Raw genomic sequence first — 25,549 nt, forward strand, 5'->3', positions numbered from 1 at the left:
AACTCCCTACTACATGATCAACAAAGAAACTTTGTGTACTAGCAGAAGGAATAAACACTCCTTCTTTGAAAGTGCAGAGCCAGTGTGGTGTAGTGGTTAGAGTGTTGGACTACAACCTGGGAGACCAGAGTTTGAATCCTCAGCCTCAGAGGAAGGCAATGGTAAACCCCCTCTGAATACCGCTTACCATGAAAACCCTATTCGTAGGGTTGCCATAAGTTGGGATCGACTTGAAGGCAGGCCAGCAACAACAAAACTTTGAAAGTGCACAGAACTTCCTCTTCTGAACAGCCAGCGTAGAAATGGGGTTGCTTAACAACAAGGCAGGGCAATGATCATCAACGTCTGTAGCCTAACTTTCTCCCCATCACAGTTTATTGTATCTTGTTTAAAATCTCATCAACTATAGGGAAGAACTTTATAAATTCTTGAAGGAAAATAAATATCAGTCCTGGAACAATTCATCTTTTTGTATATCAGCATCATTATAAGTCTTTGAGACCTTTCTAATGGATCCATCTCTATAGTATTAAATCTGCATATATCTAAATAGCCATTAGTCCCCATTCCCCACATTATTTTGCAAAAGAGTTATATTAATCTTGCATGCTCATTTCATACTGATCCGTACTAAGGTGACAAACCTATGGATACTTATCTAGAGGTAAGCCTCATTGAACCCAAAAGGACTTAAAAATAAACATGCATAGACTTATGTTCTAAATTGTATGTAACAGCACTAAGGAATTATACCCAATACGGAAGTACATTTCATTCACAGTTTTGACTTTTTTTCTTTTTCTTTTTTTAAGAAAAACCCAGCTTATAGTCCCTTATGAATAATGTAAAATAATCTTCCTTAACAATCTTGGTACCTTTTGTTAAATATGGGGGGAGGGAGTTGTTGCTGTCACACTTTCAGAGAAACAACCATACATATTGTACATTATTCTTTCCTAATGAAAAAGCAAGGGAATTAAAAAAAACTAAACATGTATTATACAGATTTTATGGTAATGTTCAAGTGTCCAAATCGCTCCATCACACTGTTGTTGTTTTTTTTAAAAAGGAATGAAAACTTGAGCTTTTAGTGTAACATCTGACTTAGTCATGCTTAGTGTAGACCCATTGGAAACAATGAAACTTAAGTGAGATGTGATTCAGTGGGTCTACCTTAAGCATGACTAAGCTGGGATTAACCCAAAATCTATACTGAATATGATTTATAATAATGCTCACCTTTGTCTAATGATGATCCTCTTGGAAAATATAGGTGTGTGCATGTCTGAATTTGCTGTTTATTTGCAGGAGCTTGCCTTATGAAGAGGAGAGTGAATCACCTCTGTTCCCAATAGTGTTTCATAACATTGCATCATCATTGCACCTTGGTAATATCCAGAGCCTAATTGATCATCCTAATTCATCAAAAGGGTGGCACAATTTATTTCCTCTGAGGTCATTCCCCTCTGCACTGGATGTTTGATCCTCATGCTCAGATATGTAAGACATGTGCATGATAAGTAACTCACTGATGAATGAAAGATGTAGTGGCTAGATGAATGTGATTCTAAGGACTAGCTCAATGGCAGATTATATGTATGTACAGTGTGCAGTGTGGCTGAGAAGCCCCCAAGTTATTTGTATACATTTTTGACTGAGAGGGTCGGGGCCGGTTCTAAAGGGCGGCCAGGTTGGGCACTGGCCCGAGAGTCCTGGAGCTACAGGAGCTCATGAGGGGCCCCTGAGGGGCCCTCCAGCCCCCATCCACTATCCATGCCCTCTCGCCCCCACTTACCTGTCAGCTGGCTTTTTAACATTGCCCTTAATGAAGATGGTGGCCACAGCTTCCCTAAGGTACTGAAGCCGTTGCCGCCATCTTAGTTGATGAAAGAGATGTGAGTGCGCAGCATGCACATGTGCCATCAACAAAGATGGCAGTGGAGGCTTCATTCCCCTTAGGGAAGCCGTGGCTGCCATCTTCATTAAGGGCAATGCTAAAACAGACCTTCATTAAGGGCAATGCTAATGCCCAGACATGTAGGGGGCGTGGGTGGCACGTGTATGCACAGTGTGCAGTGTGGCTGAGAAGCCCCCAAGTTATTAGTATACATTTTTTAACTGAGAGGGTATCTTTGATAACATGACCATAAACAATGATTTGTCATTGTTAAATTCTAGTATTTTTTTCTTGAATTGTTTCCTCTCTTCATTTCTCCTACTCCCGGATTAAAGTCAGTGGAGGCTGGTCCATTAGTGCAACCAGGGCTTACCTCTACCAAGTGAAATGTTAAGCATATCCCACACACACACACATTGTCCTTCTCAGTAAGCCAATTGACAAGGGACTTGTCTTTACTCCTTTTGCAACAAAACAGCCCACCAGAAGATAAGCCATGTTATTAACTAACTCATTCTTCTCAAGCTCCGCTTACCTGGGCGAAGCCTGGGTGGAAGGAACACAATTGTGGCCGAGGGCAAAGCTGCAGAAGCCATTTGAGGTAAGGGCAGCATCGTGCGTTGCACTGAGCTGACATGCGAAGTGCTACACGGACGGGGAGGAGCGCTAATGAGTTTATTTAAGCCACTGCCACCCCCTCCTCCGGCCTCTTGGCTCCCAACGCCCCCTCCGCCCTCCCTCTTTTATGAGGTGTGCTGGGATGGGCTCCTACCCGCCCTGTTCCAGCAAAGGTTAGTGCGGGCGTTTCCACACATTTTGGTCATTCACTTGGGAGGTAATGATCTGGATTTACTGAAGGGCAGGGCCCTACTGTTCAGGCATGTAAATACATGTGCATTATAAGGCAGAGTTGGCCTTCAGTTTGTCTGCTTTGGTCAGACATCCTTCCACGCAGAGAGTGGCGTGGTGTTTGGGACCCCAGGAAGATAGACTGGACATGGAAGAGGGTCAACCGACAGATTCTGTTGGCACTTCTTGGGGATGGTGAGTTGCCCATTTCCCATCCACTCATACAGCATTCTAGGGCTGAACTGTACAGGGCCGATGGCGTTCACCTGTTGGATACAGGGAATGACATATTCTTGCAAGACCTGCAGAGGAGTCTGCTGGAAGTTCTTCTATGCAGTGGGGAAAAGGGGGACTAAATAGAGATTTATCCCCCTTTTATGGTGGTAAAGTGCAGGAAGGGGAATAGTTAAAGACAGCTAGGTGGCCCCCTTAGGCACCTTTGGAGGTGATTGGTGGTTCTGGAGGCCTGTCCTCAGGGTTGTATGGCCTGAGGGCAGGATATGGGCTGCTCTTGGGGCCATTCTTACTTCATCCACCTGAGGGTTCTTCGGCCCTGGGGGGTTGGTGATGTGGTTAGGCCTCCCTACTCACCTACAAGCTGTGGCCGGGGCAGGGGGTAAGCAGAAGGGGCTTGCCCTTTGCCCCAAGAGGAGCTGGTCACCCAAAAGCTGTAGGGCAAGCTGCTTGACTATAGTTAGTTCCCGCACTTAGGTTTCACCTCTGCAGTTCACTTTAAAGTTTGGGGTTATAATTTAATACAGTGGCCCTTTGTTCAACCATAGCTGCTGTTGTCTGTGTATTATCTTGCCCATTGACTGCAAATGCATTTAGCTCCATCATATTTCTAGACATAGTCATGTTTACTTATGTGAAAAATTGTCTCCTTCCCCCCCCCAAAAAAGGGATCTGCGTATGGCCCTGTGGCCCATAAATCCACCACTGAAGTAAGTCTACCTTCAAAAATGTATAGTTTTAAAGAATTTACATTGGCTCCCAAAGCAGCTTACAATCAACACACACACACACACACTTTTCCAGCACTATTCTGCTACTGGGCTACTATTCTCAGCATAATAATAGACTCTAATTCACTAATAGGCAAAAAACATTGCAGTTTAAGAATGTACCTATAGCCAACAGATATTTCTATCAAACTTTAAAAAGCAGGGAAATTGGACAACTATACTGAATGCACCAGGGGAGCATGAGACCTGACCTGACCTCATCTCTGAGATATTGGACTGCCCTATAAATTTGCCAAAATACAAACACAATTTGGATTGTCTTTCACAGTCCAATCCACTTCCTGTGTAGCTTGCACGAATTTGGTAACATGTGCCTCTGAGCATATGGTGAGTTGTGGCAACACCTGCCATCTCCAAAGATAGAGAATTACATTTTTGTATGTTTGTTGGTGGTCTTCTTACTTTGCTTCTTTCCTGTGTTACTACTGTTTCTACAGAAAATCTAATAGAGAAAATTGTATTTCCCCCATTATTCATCCTAGAAATCTGTGTCAAATTTATTATTAATAATTTCAAAGCCTTTTTATTGGTCTATGTCATATGATGGTGAAGGCAACCTTTTGTGTTTCAAATTGGAGGTTATGTTTTATTTCTAATTTGAGTGCATTAACAGTGGAATCTGAAACTGCAGTTTGATGTAAAAGCAGATTGATTACAGTATGTTGATACTTCAGCAATGACTCTAGCTGTTGGAAAAAAGAGAATACGTGTTTTCAGCCTGCTATGTTTAAACCACTTCATTTAAGGCAAGGTGGACATGGTCAATTAAAAACATAGAGCACACCTAGAACTTTGCTAGAATATATTTCACCTCCCACTGTTTTATCTTGTGCAAACTGAGACACTCATGAGGTCCACTGGAGACTATTCTGCAGAAATCAGTGCCACTATTCCACAATTATGTTTGGAGTTTTTTTAGTGTAAATTTTGCAAAGTTTTGTTGTACTTCACCTATACATAGAAATAGAAACAAAAGGAAATGATTTCCTGTAGGAAACTTGAATAAAATATGTAAGTCATATTTAAAGTGACAATCTGAACTATATCAGCTGTCTTAATAATGTTGCTTCCTCCCTGCTAAAACAAGATCACCACAGCACATGTCTTGTTTCTATTATTTGGGCTGACTGCAGGGGTTGCCACCACTCACCATATGCTCAGAGGCATATGTTACCAAATGCTCCCAAGCTACACAGCAAGTAGATTGGACTGTGAAAGACCAACCCAAATTGTCTTTGCAGTTTGATAAATTTGTAGGGCAGTCCAATATCTCAGAGAGGATGTCAGGACTCCTGCTCCCCTGCTGTATTCACTATAGCTGCCCAATCTCCCTGCTTTTTAAAGTTTGATAGAAATATATGTGGGCTATAGGTAAGTTCTTAAACCACAAGGTTTTCTGCCTATTAGTGATTTATTTATTTTCCCGAACATTTTATAATGGTAATTTTGTATATGTTCCATTTAAATTTCTTGGTCTTTTTAGAAGCTTTTTTTTTTAACCAAAAAAATGAGTTGTATTCAACTAAGTCTTACTCAGAGTGGACTCACTGAAATTAATGAAATGAAGCGAGTCATGTCTATTAATTTCAAAAGTGTACTCTGAGTAATCAAATAAAATAAAATATTTATTTACAGTGAACTGACCACAAATACAGAACATAACCTTAGATGTTATGAAATAAAAATTGCATAATAACACAAACTACAACCAACGGCTTAAAAACCATGGGCCCAAAAGGCCTGAATGAAGATATGAATTGGCTCCCAGTGTTATGACATCTAATATGAAAACAGAAAATAGGTATCAATACAATGTCAGGTTAGGCATGTATTTTCTTTTTAAAAAAGATTTATAACAATAGTTTTAGCAAATGTAATTAACAAATTGGATAATGAGATTTACTAATTCAGTATATGTATATTAATTATGTATTAGTTTTAAAGTTAAGGTGGTAATGTATGGTTTTCATGCTGAGTTATTACATAATTATGGATTATCAAACAATCTTATGGGATAATTGGAAACCAGCAGGAGCAATTTTTATGATATCACTTTAAGACAATTCCTACAGCTGAATTCACTTAACAAGTGAATACCTTAAGCAGGCATTTGCATTCAACCCCCATGTATTCTGAGGGGTTTTCTATATGAATGCTACTGATAAAAACTGTCCAGAGGAACTGGATAAAAAATGGTAAGCAATTTAAGAAATAATTATTAATGGGAATGAAAAGATCTATTCCTATATTGAAAATTAATTGTAATTTATTTTGGATATAGAACTAATGGAAATGCATCTATCCTGCACCTATCAATTTTCTTCCAAGTGAAAATATGTTAAGTAAGTGTTTTCCACTATCCCTTTAGAAACTGTACGTAATAATTTCTAATTTTTAATTAAACCAGTCATATAAATTGAAGCTCTATGAATATACAATATACATTTTTATTCTGTATAGCATGTGCTTGAAAGGCCATTGAAAAAGACACACAAGTCGAAACGCGTCTGGCCATAATATATGCATCTTGCTCCATTGAGATACAGATTTAAAGCCTACAAGCAAGAGTACCAGCAGTTTATATAAAAAGCACTATAGCAGCAATGTATGTATTCATTTTTGAGTATGGACTTATGACTTAGGCACTTTTGATTCAGGAGACATTCTTCCTGTCTCTTTAAAAATTTTATTTGTACGAATTTTGTGTCTGTTATTGTATGTATTAAAAAACTTTTTAATTTTTTTTTTAAAATTGTTTTGCATAAATTGGAATTGTAATGACCACATACCCAATCTATCTTCCTAGACATGACACATTGGTACTTGCTGTTCTGGAGAAATAAGTGGAATAGCAATCATGTGTATCTCCAGAAACGTTAATATGTGTAAAGGTAGAAAAGCATACAGTCGGTTTTGCGAAATATTGCCAATACAAACAAACAAAAATACAGGAATTATAGGCTTATAAGTGGTTTACATGTTTATTTTATCAGAGGGAACACTGCAAAGCCTGTGCTGGTCGCTTCAGCGCAGATTGACACAGCAGCACGCAGGGCTGTTTGCCCGCATTCCCTGCCCGAGCCAAGAGCAGCCACCCGTGGGGGGGCTGTTTGCTTCCCTCAGGGGCAGCTGCCGCTGAGCCGCATAACGGTCAGGGGCTGAACCCTGCAGTGAATGAGCACAAGGGTTACGGGGGGATTCGCCCGGCGATTACAAGCGCTGATTCCTTGCACTGCCTACAATCCCCCTGGATGGACAGGGGCACCTGGAGACACCCCCTGCCTGGCGCTGCTCCAGAGTGGTGAGCGACAAGGAACTCCATTGCAGCCACTATTACCAAACCATCAGGAAATTCAAACGTTCGCGCTCGTACATTCAAGTGCATGTGCCTTGTTGTGCTTTGTTGCAAAGGGGGAGAGGAGCATAAGTCATATTTCTGTGGACCAATTGGCTGATAGGGGGCAGTGTTATGGGTGGAGCTGGGAAAAAGCGAGAAGTAGGGTCCTCTCGCTGCATGTGTGGGCGCAAAAAAAGAGGGTTTTTTATTGGGAAAGAGTGAACAAACAGGCAAAGTGAGGACTGTCAGATGACGAACCAGATATGGAAAATGTGGATTATCCCTCTCCGTTTGGATGAGCCCTTAGAGGAACTGCCAGGGAAAAGCTTCGTAATAGGGTATATTAGATCTTTCCTGGCCGCTTCATAATAACTACAATTCAACAAGACTTGTGAAATAGACTCCACTTCATTATCACAGCGGCAACATCTGTTGTTCCTTGGAATTTTTTTGTATGTGCCATCCAGAAGTTTGGAAGGTAAAACATTGAATCGAGCCAGAGAAAATGCCCTCCTATACTTTAGAATAAATAACCAACTTAGGTACTCTGAGTAGAACTAGTATTCTGTACAACCTTAAGCTTATGGGATAAGTGATTGTGACTATTTTGAATATGGACTATGTGCATTAAAAATAGCTTGATAAAAGGATCTATATAATTTTGTTTAACTCAATACTTTATCTTTAAATAGGATAATTAAACAGTAAGCTGAAGTGGGAGTTTTCACTTGTACTCTAAACTGCAAAATGTTATCATAATAAATTGTGTCACCTTCTGTGTTACCTTTAATCCATTTAAGGTGATGGCAGATAAGCATTAATGTAACCATGGGTAGCCAAAATGGTGCCTAAAAGATGTTTTGGACCACAACTCCCATAACTGCTGATCATTGTTTATGCTGTTTGGGCTGATTGATGTTGTAGTTCAAAACATCTGGAGGGCATTACATTGGCTGTCTCTGCTCTAAACCATTTTGAGATCTGGGATATGAAGAAAGCTGACCTTCTATTTGAGGATTAATTAATTGTCAGAAATAAAGGAGAACCAGAACCAGAGAAAGAAAAGGAACAGATTCCAGAACAGTTTCATTGTTGCATCATTACTGAGACCAACTTGAGAAAAACATTTCTGATTTTTAATTGAGATAAGCCCTAGAAATGTCTCTAGTAACTGTAGATTGTAATTAAACAAATGCTAGAGTGAAAACATCTAAATCACAAAATCTGTGAAAATAACAAAGAACCTTGTAGTTAAATAGTTAAAAATGAGAAATTCCCTATTACAAGATAGACAGATAGAGGTAAGATCTTATTTTTAAGTCCTATATCTGCTGTGCATTTAGTGTTTCCATACCTAACATTTACAAGAATGTAGATGCATTATGCAATCAGACTCTTTATGTTTTGGGGTATTATCCACACTGCCTTTTGGATGTCCTTGTTCCTGAAGCTGTAAATGAGGGGATTCAGAACTGGTGGCAAAACTGTATACAATACAGCAGAAACCAAATCCACCGTGGGGGAAGAAAGTGATTTAGGGCTCAGGTATGAAAACAGAGCTGTGAAGATAAATATAGAAAGGACAGTCAGGTATGGAGTGCAGGTAGAGAAAGCTTTGTATCTACCTTGAACTGATGGAATCTTCAGCACAACAGAGAAGATGTAGCCATAAGAAACAAAGATGAACATGAAACAAAATGAGTTCAGGCTGATCCCAATGACATAAACCAAAACTTCATTAACTTTTGTATCACTGCATGAAATCTTTTGTAACTGCGGCACATTACAGAAAAACTGCCCAATCACATTGGTTCCACAGAAGCTCAGTTTAAATGTGATAGTGGTTTCCAGGACAGCATGAATCACAGTGCTTATCCAGGAGACAGCTGCCATTTGGATGCAGCTATCCCAGTTCATGATTAGCCTATATTGTAGAGGATGACAGATTGCTACATAATGGTCATAAGCCATGACAGTGAGCAAGAAAATATCAGCACCAATAAGCATGATAAGTAAAAAAAACTTGTGTGACACATCCAACAAATGAAATCAGTTTGTTGTTTGTCAGTGAAATGGCTATTGTCTTGGGAACGGTAGTAGAGATGTAGCAAATATCTGACACTGCTAAGTTGACCAAAAAGAAGTACATGGGGCTGTGAAGGTGGTGGTCTAGGGCCACAGCTGTGATGATGAGGACATTTCCCAATAAGGCTGTTATGTAAATGAAGAAAAACATCACAGAATGTAAAATCTGCATATCATGCTCATCAGAGAATCCCATCAGAAGGAACTCTGTCGGAGTAGATTGATTAGCCATTCAATTTCTTTCAAATATTCTGTGGAGGGAACAATACACTCATTAATATAGGGCCTAAATTTAGAGAAATTCTGCATTTATGGGTATAACATCATTGTGTGTATATTGTAGTTTAATTAAGTCATTTTTCAATAATAAAAAAGCAAGCAAAATTGAAGAAGTTGAGATAAAGTAGCTGACATGATGAGGAAGACAACTTATTACCTGAACAAGGAAAACTAATACTTTAAAAAAGACCGTGCATTGTATAATATCATATAGTAAAATATCATACAAGAGTGTGGAACCTCTTGCCCTCTGGATGTTTTAAGATTCCAGTTTTCTTCACTCCAAGCCAAAATGGCCAATGGTCATGATAAGAGTCAGAGTACAACATTGTATGAAGGGTCTCAGATTCCCTATGCTGCAGTAAATATGAGCAATACAGGTAAGAATTAATCAAATAAGTATTAAGTTTGGGCATTAAGATCAGCTACAACACTTTATAAGTGTGGTGAACCATTGGCTCGCCAGATGTTGCTGAACTACAGCTCCCATCAACCTTGGTCTTTGACCATACTGCCTAGTGCTGATGGGAGTTCTAGTTTAATATTACCTGCCCACACCCAGTTTATGATAGGGATGAGAGAGTAATTTGATTCAATTAATATGTAAAGCCAAATCTATCAAATTCACAATTCCCAAAACAATATGAGAACCAAAACACAACTATCCATCAACATTCAAGTGTATTCTAATTTTGTGATGGAGTTGTCCAATCAAAGCATGCTTACAAAAATTCATGTATTGGAGTAAAAGTGTATAAAAGTGTTAAAATAACATACATACAAAATAACATGCTTGGAAAAATAAGCACATTAGTCAAAACTACATCCGAACAGGTGTGTTGGGAGAAATTTGCATTAAAATGCTGAAGAATGTTCATGAGATTTTTTTAAGACTATTTTTTAAATAAAAGAGCAACTGAGAGAACCAAAACTGACAAATCTTTCCATCGAATCTCTGAATCAAATTTGTAGAGCAGTCCATTATCTCAGAGAGGTGGTCAGGTCTCCTGCTCCCCTGCTGTATTCACTATAGCTGCCCAATCTCCCTGCTTTTTAACGTTTGATAGAAATATCTGTGGGCTATAGGTACGTTCTTAAATCGCAAGATTTTTTCCTATTAGTGATTTTTTTATTTATTTTTCCAAACATTGTATAATGGTAATTTTGTATATGTTCCATTTAAATTTCTTGGTCTTTTTAGAAGCTTTTTTAAAAAAAGAAAAAAATGAGTTGTGTTCAACTAAGTGTTACTCAGAGTGTACTCATTGAAATTAATGAAACTAAGTGAGTCATGTCTATTAACTTCAAAAGTCTACTCTGAGTAATCAAATAAAATCAAATCTTTATTTACCTTGAACTGACCACAAATACAGAACATAATATTAGATGTTATGAAATAAAAATTGCATAATAACACAAACTACAATCAACGGCATACTAGATTGTAAAAACAACTCAACTGATTTAATTGCCATTAACAATCATATGGGGTCTGGTCAAAATGGCCAAGCTCAGGAATTTTGCCAGTTGCTCAGTAATTTCCTTATCTGAACCCTCATTTAAAACAGTCAGAAGGGACTTAGAGGAACTGCCAGGGAAAAGCTTTGTAATAGGGTATATTAGATTTATTTATTTATTTATTTATTTATTTATTATTAAATTTGTTAGTCGGCCATCTGGCTGGTTGTCCAGCCACTCTGGGCGACATACAAGATAAAACAGTACATAAACAGATCTTTCCTGGCCGCTTCATAATAACTACAATTGAACAAGACTTGTGAAATAGACTCTACTTCATTATTATCACAGGGGCAACATCTGTTGTTGCTTGGAATTTTTTTGTATGTGCCATCCAGAAGTTTGGAAGGTAAAACATTGAATCGAGCCAGAGAAAATGCCCTCCTATACTTTAGAATAAATAACCAACTTAGGTACTCTGAGTAGAACTAGTATTCTGTACAACCTTAAGCTTATGGGATAAGTGATTGTGACTATTTTGAATATGGACTATGTGCATTAAAAATAGTTTGATATATGGATCTATATAATTTTGTTTAACTCAATACTTTATCTTTAAATAGGATAATTAAACAGTAAGCTGAAGTGGGAGTTTTCACTTGTACTCTAAACTGCAAAATGTTATCATAATAAATTGTGTCACCTTCTGTGTTACCTTTAATCCATTTAAGGCAATGGTAGATAAGCATTAATGTAACCATGGGTAGCCAAAATGGTGCCTAAAAGATGTTTTGGACCACAACTCCCATAACCGCTGATCATTGTTTATGCTGTTTGGGCTGATTGATGTTGTAGTTCAAAACATCTGGAGGGCATTACATTGGCTGTCCCTGCTCTAAACCATTTTGAGATCTCGGATATGAAGAAAGCTGACCTTCTATTTGAGGATTAATTAATTGTCAGAAATAAAGGAGAACCAGAACCAGAGAAAGAAAAGGAACAGATTCCGGAACAGTTTTATTGTTGCAGCATTACTGAGACCAACCTGAGAAAAACATTTCTGATTTTTAATTGAGATAAGCCCTAGAAGTGTCTCTAGTAACTGTGGATTGTAATTAAACAAATGCTAGAGTGAAAATGTCTAAATCACAAAATCTGTGAAAATAACAAAGAACCTTGTAGTTAAATAGTTAAAAATGAGAAATTCCCTATTACAAGATAGAAAGATATAGATCTTATTTTTAAGTCCAGTATCAGCTGTGCATTCAGTGTTTCCATACTTAACATTTACAAGAATCTAGATGCATTATGCCATGAGACTTTTTAAATTTTGGGGTATTATCCACACTGCCTTTTGGATGTCCTTGTTCCTGAAGCTGTAAATGAGGGGATTCAGAACTGGTGGCAAAACTGTATATAATACAGCAGAAACCAAATCCACAGTGGGGGAAGAAAGTGATTTAGGCCTCAAGTATGAAAACACAGCTGTGAGGATAAATATAGAAAAGACAGTCAGGTGCGGAGTGCAGGTAGAGAAAGCTTTGTATCTACCTTGAACTGATGGAATCCTCAGCACAACAGAGAAGATGTAGCCATAAGAAACAAAGATAAACACAAAACAAAATGAGTTCACGGTGATCCCAATAACATAAACCAAAACTTCATTAACTTTTGTATCACTACAAGAAATCTTTTGTAACTGTGGCATATCACAGAAAAACTGCCCAACAATATTGGACCCACAGAAGCCCAGTTTAAATGTCATAGTGGTCTCCAGAACTGCATGAATCACGGTGCTTATCCAGGAAGCAGCTGCCATTTGAATGCAGGCATTCCAGTTCATGATTAGCCTATATTGTAGAGGATGGCAGATTGCTACGTAACGGTCATAAGCCATGACAGTGAGCAAGAAAATATCAGCACCAACAAGCATGATAACTAAAAAAACTTGTGTGACACATCCAGCAAATGAAATCAGTTTGTTTTTTGTCAGTGAAACGGCTATTGTCTTAGGAATGGTAGTAGAGATGTAGCAAATATCTGACACTGCTAAGTTGACCAAAAAAAAGTACATGGGGCTGTGAAGGTGGTGGTCTAGGGCCACAGCTGTAATGATGAGGACATTTCCCAATAAGGCTGTTATGTAAATGAAGAAAAACATCACAGAATGTAAAATCTGCATATCATGCTCATCAGAGAATCCCATCAGAAGGAACTCTGCCGGAGTAGATTGATTACCCATTCAATTTCTTTTAAATATTCTGTGGAGGGAACAATACACTCATTAATATAGGGCCTAAATTTAGAGAAATTCTGCATTTATGGGTATAACATCATTGTGTGTATATTGTAGTTTAATTAAGTCATTTTTCAATAATAAAAAAGCAAGCAAAATTGAAGAAGTTGAGATAAAGTAGCTGACATGATGAGGAAGAGAACTTATTACCTGAGCAAGGAAAACTAATACTTTAAAAAAGACTGTGCATTGTATAATATCATATAGTAAAATATCATACAAGAGTGTGGAACCTCTTGCCCTCTGGATGTTTTAAGATTCCAGTTTTCTTCACTCCAAGCCAAAATGGCCAATAGTCATGATAAGAGTCAGAGTACAACATTGTATGAAGGGTCTCAGATTCCCTATGCTGCAGTAAATATGAGCAATACAGGTAAGAATTAATCAAATAAGTATTAAGTTTGGGCATTAAGATCAGCTACAACAGTTTATGACGAGTGTGGTGAACCATTGGCTCGCCAGATGTTGCTGAATGACAGCTCCCATTGTTCTTAGGATTTGACCATGCTGCCTAAGGCTGATGGGAGTTCTAGTTCAATATCATATGCCCACACCCAGTTTATGATAGGAGTGGGAGAATAATTTGATTCAATTAATATGTAAAGCCAAATCCGTCAAATTTGCACTTCCCAAAACAATATGAGAACCAAAACACAACTATCCATCAACATGCAAGTGTATTCTAATTTTGTGATGGAGTTGTCCAATCAAAGCATGCTTACAAAAATTCATGTATTGGGGTAAAAGTGTGTAAAAATAAATATAGGAGTTAAAATAACATACATACAAAATAACATGCTTGGAAAAATAAGCACATTAGTCAAAGCTACATCCAAACATGTGTGTTGGGATAAATTTGCATTAAAATGCTGAAGAATGTTCATGAGATTTTTTTTAAAAAAATGAAAAATGGCTGCAGATATATTGAGAACTATATTTAAGACTATTTTTTAAAATAAAATAGCAACTGAGAGCACCGAAACTGACAGATCTTTCCATCGAATCACTGAATCATAGAATTGTACAGTCGGAAGGGGCCTATGAGGCCATCAAGTTCAACCTCCTGCTCAATGCAGGAATCCAGGTTAAAGCATACCTGACAGGTTGCTGTGCTGCTGCCTCTTGAAGGCCTCCAGCATTGGAGAGCCTACCACTTCCCTAGGTAATTGGTTCCATTGTTGTACCAGTCTAACAGTTAAGACGTTTTTCCTGATGTTCAGTTGAAATCTGGCTTCCTTCCATCCCTAGTTTATGATAACTCATTTATTGTGGTTGAGAAGCACTACTGAACCGGGGAGGTTGGAGTGGGGAACAGAAGCTTTGAATGGTATAAAAGGATATCTTTCTGCAAAGAAGGCACACCCCAGGTACATGCATAGTCAAAGTCTTTACCCTCAAACCACCTTTACAAGATAAGTATATCAAAACCCACCAGATAAATTGTATTTTGATTTCAGATTGTATAAAGTGCTCTACATACAAAAACTGAATTGTTTACAAAAATAGAATATAAAACATGGCACAAATCAAGCAACAATGTTGAAAAGAAGAAAAAAATTAAAACCTCGAGAAATATAATGGGCTAATCTGAGAAGGCTTAGGACAAAAGAAACATTTTCAACAAACATCTAAAACATGAGGGCTCCTCCTCCTGGTCATCAGCAAGGAGAAACTAGAGCAATCGAGCCTCCTAGCCAAGGAGAGACAGAGTGTTCTGTCTTCTAAGGCAGCACATTTTTATGCTAGCTGTGCAGATAGGGAAGCCTCTGCTGCTTAATCAATATTACATTCATTTACATAACCAACACAGAAATAGAGGTCATTGATCCTGTAGGCCTGCCTGAACAGCCAGGTTTTCAAGGCCCGGCGGAAACCTATCAATATTACATTCATTTACATAACCAACACAGAAATAGAGGTCATTGACCTAAGAGGGGGCACTTCTCTAGTCATGCCAGCGTGACAAAGCCTCACTAGTCAAGCCTTCTCCACTTCACAACTTGTCCCATCCCTTCTAAAATCCTGTCAATTACAGAAAAGAAACTACTTGATTACATAGTATTTGGAGGCAAATCAAACTCCTTTACAAAGCAGGAAGGGTCCCCCTTGCTGTCTTTTGGTACTGCTATGAAAGATAAGTCTTTGTGACTTTTTGAGTCTTTTTTAATGGATCCATCCCTATACCACAAAAACAGCACACACAAATACCCTTTAACTCCAACTTATTATGCAAATGCAATATAGTATTTTTTCCTCTTCATTTCATCCACAAATAGCTCATTTTAATTTTACTAACATTGGTAACATCTGCATGTTTACATATAATCAAATCCCCTTTGGTTGAATGGTACTCATTCCCAAGTAAGCATGCATAGCATTACAGCCTTATGTGCAAGCATATGCAGATCTACCTGGCAGAAAGCACCACATAACTTTTAGCCACTTACTTAGGAGTAAACATGCAAAGGATTGTGCTCCAAATCAGGGGTAGGGAATCTCTGGAAATCTAGATGTTTCTGGACTGCAAATCCCACCATTATAGACCTTTGGCCATGCTGGCTGGAGCTGATGGGAGTGAGAATCCAACATCTGGAAGGCCAGACTCGCTCATCCATGCTTTACACTGTATTTAACATTATAATGAAAAATCTCATTTATGTTTAATATGAATCCATGATTAGTCATATACAGTATGTAACATTATTCTTCTCATGCAAAAACACACATCTGCTAAATAGGAGACCTGTGTGATCCATGTAAAACAACTTTTAATAACAAATGTCATACCTTCATTAAACAGATAAAATAAATTAGATGTTGCTGCCGTTCTTTAAGAGGACATTCAAATGAATTGTATTTCTTTTCCTGTCAGGAAAAGCAAGGCAGTAAATATGATTCTGCTGAAATACTCAAATTACTTTGATTCTGCTGGCATTTCACACAATTTTTAGACATGAAACCTTGAATTCAGTGTCACATCCAGATTAGCCATGCTTAGAGAAGGCCTGTTGTAATCAATGGGACATATGGTACTGATGATTAACTTAAGTCTCATTGATTTAAATGGGTGCACTCTGAGAATTACTAAATCTTCATCAGATCCTTATTTTATGTAGTATGTAATTTATGAAAATGCACATCTCTACCTGAAGTTGATCCACTTAGAAGATGAAAGTGCCTGTGTGCCTGAGATTCCGTGTGCTTAAGAAAAGAGTGAATCATTTCTGTTCCCCATTATGTTTCATGGGGATGCATCATGGAGTTTTTCCTGGGCAATCTCTAGTGCCTTAACTTACACTCTTTTCTCTAATTCATCAAAAGTGTGGCACAAGAATTCATCTTTCCAAAAAGATGGTTGGCCTCATATATGTACATGCATATGTCTGTGCACATATAGAGATATCGATATTGATAGATATATAGATATATTAGATACTTGTGCTCCAGTAAGTGTTATATTTCAGGATCCATGGGACTCCCTGCCATTATAACTCAGAATTCTCTAATGTGTCTTTTCTTGCTGCCATGACTATCTTAAGACTCATTGTTTTAAATGGATGCACTCTGAGAAGGGCTTTTTCAGTTGTGGCCCACACCCTGTGGAACTCCCTCCCAAATGATCTCCGCCATGCCCCTTCCATGATGAGTTTCCGCCAGGCCTTGAAGACCTGGCTCTTCAGGCAGGCTTTTGGGGTTGGCTAGATTTTATCTTCATTGTTACTTCATTTTAGTTTTTTAATGTCTAGGTATTGTATGCCTATTTGTACGTCCCCCAGAGTGGCTGGACAGCCAGCCAGATGGGTGACTAATAAATTCAATAAATAAATAAATAAATCTTTATCAGACCTTATATTATACAGTATATAATTTATGAAAATGTGCACTTCCACCTGAAGTTGATCCACTTAGAAGATGAAGGTGCCTGTGTGCCTGAGATTCTTTATTTGTGTTCCTTTAAGTGTTATATTTCAGGATATATGGAACTCCCTGGCATAGCTCAGAGTTCTTTAATGTGACCCTATCTGTCTGCCAGCCATTCCCTTAGAATGCTTAAAAACCCATCACCGTTTATTTTATCTTGTTTAAAATCCTGGCAACTAATGGGAAGGACTTTATAAATTCTTGAAGAAAAATTAATATCAGTCCTGGAAGAATTCTTCTTTTTTAATATCTGTATCATTATAGGTCTTTGAGGCCTTTCTAATGGATCGATCTCTATAGTATTAAATCTGCACATATCTAAATAGCCATTAGTCCCCATTCCCCACAAAAAGAGTTGTATTAATCTTGCGTGCTCATTTCATACTGATCCTTACTAAGGTGGCAAACCTATGGATACTCATCTAGATGTAAGCTTCATTGAACCCAAAAGGACTTAAAAATAAACATGCATAGACTTATGTTTTAAATTGTATGTAACAGCACAAAGGAATTATACCCAATATGGAAGTACATTTAATTCACAGTTTTGACTTTTTTCTTTTTCTGTTTTTTTTTTAAAAATCCAGCTTATAGTCCTGTATGAATAATATAAAACATAATCTTCCTTAACAATGTTAGTACCTTTTGTTAAATGAGGGAGGGGGAGTTGTTGCTCTCACTCTTTCAGAGAAACAACCATACATATTGCACATTATTATTTCCTATTAGAAAAAGCAAGTGGATAAAAAAATCTAAAAACATGCTATATACATTTTATGGTAGTGTACAAGTAATAATAATAATAATAAAATAATAAAATTTAATTTCTTCGTCGCCTATCTGGCCAATGGCCACTCTAGGCGACTTACAAAATTATTAAAATACAATTAATAAAATACAGTAATACAATATAAAACAATAGATCTGCAACAACAATATTAAAACTGGGCAGGAGGCATTACAATTATATCAATTAACCCTCCCTGGATACCCCGAAGGCCTGCTGAAAAAGCCAGGTCTTTAAGGCTTTCCGAAATACATTTAGGGAAGAGGCATGCCGGAGATCTTGTGGGAGGGAGTTCCAAAGAGCGGGGGCCGCCACTGAGAATGCCCTCTCTCTTTACCCGCCAATCTGGCTGTTTTTGTTGGCAGGATTGAGAGAAGACCCTGTGAGGCCGATCTTGTCGGGCGGCATAATTGGTGGCGTTGAAGGCGCTCCGTGAGATAAACTGGGCCGTGTTCAAACTGCTTCTCTGTCACACTGTGTTTTTTTTTTTTTAAAAAAAGGAATGAAAACTTGAGCTCTTAGTGTTACATCTGACTTAGTCATGCTTAGTGTAGACCCATTGGAATCAATGACACTTAAGTGAGATGTGATTCAGTGGGTCTACCTTAACCATGACTAAGCTGGGATTCACCCAAAATCTATACTGAATATGATTTATAATAATGCTCACCTCTGTCTGCTGTTGATCCTCTTGGAAAATGTAGGTGTGTGCATGTCTGAGTTTGCTTTTTATTGACAGGGGTTTGCTTTATGAAGAGGAGAGTGGATCATCTCTCTTCCCAATAGTGTTTCATGAAATTGCATCATCGTTGCACCTTGGTGATATCCAGTCCCTATTTGATCATCCAAATGCATCACAAGGGTGGCACAATATCTTTCCTGTGAGGTCATTCCCTCTGCATCAGGTGCTTTGATCCTTATGCTCAGATATGTAAGACATGTGCATGATAAGTAATTCACTTATGAATAAAAGACATAGTGTCTAGTTGAATGTGATTCTAAGGACTAGCTCAATGGCAGGTTGATATGTATGCATAGTGTGCAGTGTGGCTTAGGAGCCCCCAAGTTATTAGGGCCAGGTTGCACAGGTTGGATCCACATACTTGGCTCTGCTAGCAAGGAGGGACTTCTTCCCCATCCTTTGCTTGGGAGCCACAGTCAGCGGCTGATTGACATGCCCAGGGGACTGGAGGAAAATATCCCTACCGGATAGGTTTTATCCTCACCTGTCTGAATAAGGTTCAATCTGGTTAATTTGGATCATTGGGTTTAAGGTTTCAAATTGTTTGAAATTATTAAAATACAACATTATTCCAAGTTTTGTGTCACAAATCTTCTTTCGGGTGTGGGGGCAAATGTAAGACATGTGTATGGTAAGTAACTCACTGATGAATAAAAGACATAGTGTCTAGTTGAATCTGATTCTAAGGACTAGCTCAATGGCAGATTTATATGCAGGCACAGTGTGCAGTGTGGCTGAAGAGCCCCCAAGTTATTAGTATACATACATACATACCTTTGAAACATGAACATAAACAATGAATTGACATTGTTAAATTCTGGTATTTTTGGTTGAATTGTTTCCTCTCTACATTTCTTCTACTCCTAGATTAAAGTCAGTGGAGGCTGGTCCATTAGGGCAACCAGGGCATAGCCCTACCAAATGAAATGTTAAGCATACTCCCACACACACAAATTGTCCTGTCAGTAAGCCAATTGGCAAGGGACTTGTCTTTACATCTTTTGAAACAAAACAAAACAGCCTACCAGAAGCTAACCCATGTTATTAACTTAATCATTCTTATACATTAAGCTCCATCATATTTTTAGACATAGTCACATTTATTTATTAGAACAAATAGTCCCACCCCCCCCCAAAAAAAGGCATCTGCGCAGGGCTCTGTGGGCTATAAATCCACCACTGAAGTAAGTCTACCGTCAAAAATGTATAGTTTTAAAGTATTTACATCTTCCTTCCCAGCCAAGATTGGCTCCCAAAGCAGCTTACAATCAATATACACTCACTTTTGCAGCACTATTCTGCTACTAGTATTGAATACCACTATGGGATAAGCCATGGTGACTATTTTGAATTTGGAATATGCGCAAAAAAAAAAAAAAAGACTTGATAAATGGATCTATAAAATTTTGTTTAACTCAATTCGTTATCTTTAAATAAGTTAATTAAAAAGTATGCTGAACTGGGAATTTTCACTTCAAATCAAGACTGCAAAATGTTATCATCATAAAACTCATCACCTTCTCTTGCATATATAATCCATTTAAGGTGATGGTAAATTAGCCTCACTCTAATGATGGGTAGCCAACATGGTGCCCATAAGATGTTTTGGACCACAACTCCCATAATGCCTGATCATTGGTTATGCTGGCTAGGCTGATTAAAGTTGTTGTTCAAAACATCTGGAGGACATCACATTGGCTGCCCCTGCTCTAAACCAGCATGAGACCCCAGATTTGAAGAAAGCCAGCCTTCTATTTGAAGATTCAAAACCAATTGTCGGAAATAAAGGAGAACCAGAACCAGAGAAAGAAAAGAAACAGGTTCCGTGCCAGTTTTACTGTTGCATCGTTACTGAGACCAATTTGAAAATACAATTTCTGAATTTTATCTGAGAAAAGTCCTGGAAGTGTGTCTAGTAACTGTGGATTGTAATTAAACAAAAGCTAGAGTGAAAACCTCTAAGTCACAAAATCTGTGAAAATAACAAAGATCCTTGTAGTCAAATAGTTAAAAACTAGACATTCCCTATTACAAGATAGAAAGATATAGATCTTATTTTTAAGTCCAGTATCAGCTGTGCATTTGGTGTTTCCATACTTAACATTTACAAGAATGTAGGAGTATTATGCCATGAGACTTTTTAAATTTTGGGGTATTATCCACACTGCCTTTTGGATGTCCTTGTTCCTGAAGCTGTAAATGAGGGGATTCAGAATGGGTGGCAAAACTGTATACAATACAGCAGAAACCAAATCCACGGTGGGGGAGGAAAGTGATTTAGGTCTCAGGTATGAAAACACAGCTGTGAGGATAAATATAGAAAAGACAGCCAGGTGCGGAGTGCAGGTAGAGAAAGCTTTGTATCTACCTTGAACCGATGGAATCCTCAGCACAACTGAGAAGATGTAGCCATAAGAAACAAAGATGAACCCAAAACAAAATGAGTTCACGGTGATCCCAATGACATAAGCCACAATTTCATTAGCTTTTGTATCACTGCAAGAAATCTTTTGTAACTGCGGCACATTACAGAAAAACTGCCCAATCACATTGGTTCCACAGAAGCCCAGTTTAAATGTGATAGTGGTTTCCAGGACTGCATGAATCACGGTGCTTATCCAGGAAGCAGCTGCCATTTGAATGCAGGCATTCCAGTTCATGATTAGCCTATATTGTAGAGGATGGCAGATTGCTACGTAACGGTCATAAGCCATGACAGTGAGCAAGAAAATCTCAGCACCAACAAGCATGATAACTAAAAAAACTTGTGTGACACATCCAGCAAAAGAAATCAGTTTGTTGTTTGTCAGTGAAACGGCTATTGTCTTAGGAATGGTAGTAGAGATGTAGCAAATATCTGACACTGCTAAGTTGACCAAAAAAAAGTACATGGGGCTGTGAAGGTGGTGGTCTAGGGCCACAGCTGTAATGATGAGGACATTTCCCAATAAGGCTGTTATGTAAATGAAGAGAAACATCACAGAATGCAAAATCTGTACATCATGCTCATCAGAGAACCCCATCAGAATGAACTCTGTCGGAGTAGATTGGTTAGCCATTTATTTCCTTTCAAATACTCTGTGGAGGGAACAATACACTCATTAACATAAAGCCTAAATGTAGAGGAATCATGAGTTTATGGTTATAACATCATGATGTGCATACTGTAGTTTAGTTAAGTCATTTTTTCTTTCCATAAATAATAAAGAATCAAGCAAAATTGAAGAGGTTCTGATAAAATAGGAGACATAAAGTTGAGGGAAACCACTTATTACCTGAACAAGGAAAACTAATACTTTAAAAAAAAACCATATGTTATATGACATCATATAGTAAAATATCATAAATTGGTAGTGAAACTCTTGCTCTCTGGATATTTTAAGATTACAGTTCTCTTCAGTTCAAGCCAACATGGCCAATGGTCATTGTATGAAGGGTCTCAGATTCCCTATGCTGCAGTAAATATGAGCAATGCAGGTAAGAATTAATCAAATAAGTATTACATTCAGGCATTAAGTTCAACTTCAACAGTTTATGACGAGTGTGGTGAACTTTTGGCTCGCCAGATGTTGCTGAACGACAGCTCCCATCGTTCTTAGTATTTGACCATGCTGCCTAAGGCTGATGGGAGTTCTAGTTCAATATCATATGCCCACACCCAGTTTATGATAGGAGTGGGAGAATAATTTGATTCAATTAATATGTAAAGCCAAATCCGTCAAATTTGCACTTCCCAAAACAATATGAGAACCAAAACACAACTATCCATCAACATGCAAGTGTATTCTAATTTTGTGATGGAGTTGTCCAATCAAAGCATGCTTACAAAAATTCATGTATTGGGGTAAAAGTGTGTAAAAATAAATATAGGAGTTAAAATAACATACATACAAAATAACATGCTTGGAAAAATAAGCACATTAGTCAAAGCTACATCCAAACATGTGTGTTGGGATAAATTTGCATTAAAATGCTGAAGAATGTTCATGAGATTTTTTTTAAAAAAATGAAAAATGGCTGCAGATATATTGAGAACTATATTTAAGACTATTTTTTAAAATAAAATAGCAACTGAGAGCACCGAAACTGACAGATCTTTCCATCGAATCACTGAATCATAGAATTGTACAGTCGGAAGGGGCCTATGAGGCCATCAAGTTCAACCTCCTGCTCAATGCAGGAATCCAGGTTAAAGCATACCTGACAGGTTGCTGTGCTGCTGCCTCTTGAAGGCCTCCAGCATTGGAGAGCCTACCACTTCCCTAGGTAATTGGTTCCATTGTTGTACCAGTCTAACAGTTAAGACGTTTTTCCTGATGTTCAGTTGAAATCTGGCTTCCTTCCATCCCTAGTTTATGATAACTCATTTATTGTGGTTGAGAAGCACTACTGAACCGGGGAGGTTGGAGTGGGGAACAGAAGCTTTGAATGGTATAAAAGGATATCTTTCTGCAAAGAAGGCACACCCCAGGTACATGCATAGTCAAAGTCTTTACCCTCAAACCACCTTTACAAGATAAGTATATCAAAACCCACCAGATAAATTGTATTTTGATTTCAGATTGTATAAAGTGCTCTACATACAAAAACTGAATTGTTTACAAAAATAGAATATAAAACATGGCACAAATCAAGCAACAATGTTGAAAAGAAGAAAAAAATTAAAACCTCGAGAAATATAATGGGCTAATCTGAGAAGGCTTAGGACAAAAGAAACATTTTCAACAAACATCTAAAACATGAGGGCTCCTCCTCCTGGTCATCAGCAAGGAGAAACTAGAGCAATCGAGCCTCCTAGCCAAGGAGAGACAGAGTGTTCTGTCTTCTAAGGCAGCACATTTTTATGCTAGCTGTGCAGATAGGGAAGCCTCTGCTGCTTAATCAATATTACATTCATTTACATAACCAACACAGAAATAGAGGTCATTGATCCTGTAGGCCTGCCTGAACAGCCAGGTTTTCAAGGCCCGGCGGAAACCTATCAATATTACATTCATTTACATAACCAACACAGAAATAGAGGTCATTGACCTAAGAGGGGGCACTTCTCTAGTCATGCCAGCGTGACAAAGCCTCACTAGTCAAGCCTTCTCCACTTCACAACTTGTCCCATCCCTTCTAAAATCCTGTCAATTACAGAAAAGAAACTACTTGATTACATAGTATTTGGAGGCAAATCAAACTCCTTTACAAAGCAGGAAGGGTCCCCCTTGCTGTCTTTTGGTACTGCTATGAAAGATAAGTCTTTGTGACTTTTTGAGTCTTTTTTAATGGATCCATCCCTATACCACAAAAACAGCACACACAAATACCCTTTAACTCCAACTTATTATGCAAATGCAATATAGTATTTTTTCCTCTTCATTTCATCCACAAATAGCTCATTTTAATTTTACTAACATTGGTAACATCTGCATGTTTACATATAATCAAATCCCCTTTGGTTGAATGGTACTCATTCCCAAGTAAGCATGCATAGCATTACAGCCTTATGTGCAAGCATATGCAGATCTACCTGGCAGAAAGCACCACATAACTTTTAGCCACTTACTTAGGAGTAAACATGCAAAGGATTGTGCTCCAAATCAGGGGTAGGGAATCTCTGGAAATCTAGATGTTTCTGGACTGCAAATCCCACCATTATAGACCTTTGGCCATGCTGGCTGGAGCTGATGGGAGTGAGAATCCAACATCTGGAAGGCCAGACTCGCTCATCCATGCTTTACACTGTATTTAACATTATAATGAAAAATCTCATTTATGTTTAATATGAATCCATGATTAGTCATATACAGTATGTAACATTATTCTTCTCATGCAAAAACACACATCTGCTAAATAGGAGACCTGTGTGATCCATGTAAAACAACTTTTAATAACAAATGTCATACCTTCATTAAACAGATAAAATAAATTAGATGTTGCTGCCGTTCTTTAAGAGGACATTCAAATGAATTGTATTTCTTTTCCTGTCAGGAAAAGCAAGGCAGTAAATATGATTCTGCTGAAATACTCAAATTACTTTGATTCTGCTGGCATTTCACACAATTTTTAGACATGAAACCTTGAATTCAAAGAGTCACATGCAGACTTAGTCATGCTTAGAGGCCTGTTGTAATCAATGGGACATATGGTACTGATGATTAACTTAAGTCTCATTGCTTTAAATGGGTGCACTCTGAGAATTACTAAATCTTCATGAGACTCTTATTTTATGTAGGATGTAATTTATAAAAAAAGCCCACCTCTACCTGAAGTTGATCCACTTAGAAGATGAAAGTGCCTGTGTGCCTGAGATTCCATTTTTATTTGCAAAAGCATGTGTGCTGAAGAAAAGAGTGAGTCATTTCTATTCCCCGTAGTGTTTCATGGTGTTGCATCATGGAGTTTTTCCTGGGCAAACTCTAGTGCCTTAACTTACACTCTTTTCTCTAATTCATCAAAAACATGGCACAAGAATTAATCTTTCGAAAAACGTGGCCACAGTCACAGAAATCCCTATGCAGCACAACCTGATCCTGGGGGCTGCAGTTAATGCAGAATGGCATGATTGCTGAAATGAGTGAGACCCTATCAGCACATAATATCTATGCTCTCAAACCTGTACTGGTTGCCCATTTGCTTCCAGCCCAAATTCAAGGTGTGGTTTCCATGTTATGGGTGCCACATACTACTTGTTCTGCTCTTGTAAGAAACTAATATTTTAGTGTGGCAGCGCCTACTCTTTGGAATTCCCTGCCTATTGACATTAGGCAGACACCTTCATTGTACTCTTTTTGGCACCTGTTTAAACAAAAATAGGCAAATCTACCCAGGCATGTAGAAGCTATTGTGTTTTTTTAATCTATTTTTAATGCATTGTTGGTTTTATTA

The 25,549-nt window shown here is 38.1% G+C and overlaps 2 protein-coding genes and 1 pseudogene across 2 annotated transcripts; all 3 read right to left on the bottom strand.

Moving 5' to 3' along the window:
* Nucleotides 1–8,488: 8,488 nt before the first annotated feature.
* Nucleotides 8,489–9,425, bottom strand: LOC133367802 (olfactory receptor 14A16-like; annotated as a pseudogene).
* Nucleotides 9,426–12,236: 2,811 nt separating this feature from the next.
* Nucleotides 12,237–13,172, bottom strand: LOC133367803 (olfactory receptor 14A16-like). The gene has a single exon (XM_061591905.1). The coding sequence runs from the start codon at nucleotides 13,170–13,172 to the stop codon at nucleotides 12,237–12,239; it is 936 nt and encodes a 311-aa protein (XP_061447889.1).
* Nucleotides 13,173–20,799: 7,627 nt separating this feature from the next.
* LOC133367804 (olfactory receptor 14A16-like) lies at nucleotides 20,800–21,735 on the bottom strand. The gene has a single exon (XM_061591906.1). It carries the CDS (start codon nucleotides 21,733–21,735, stop codon nucleotides 20,800–20,802), a length of 936 nt encoding a protein of 311 aa, XP_061447890.1.
* Nucleotides 21,736–25,549: the final 3,814 nt, after the last annotated feature.

This window comes from Rhineura floridana, chromosome 11, assembly GCF_030035675.1.
Source record: "Rhineura floridana isolate rRhiFlo1 chromosome 11, rRhiFlo1.hap2, whole genome shotgun sequence".
Lineage (NCBI taxonomy): Eukaryota > Metazoa > Chordata > Lepidosauria > Squamata > Rhineuridae > Rhineura > Rhineura floridana.

Bases quoted from the DNA above. Each gene is read 5' to 3' on its own strand.
- LOC133367803 (XM_061591905.1), bottom strand. From the start codon at position 13,172: ATGGGTAATCAATCTACTCCGGCAGAGTTCCTTCTGATGGGATTCTCT.
- LOC133367804 (XM_061591906.1), bottom strand. From the start codon at position 21,735: ATGGCTAACCAATCTACTCCGACAGAGTTCATTCTGATGGGGTTCTCT.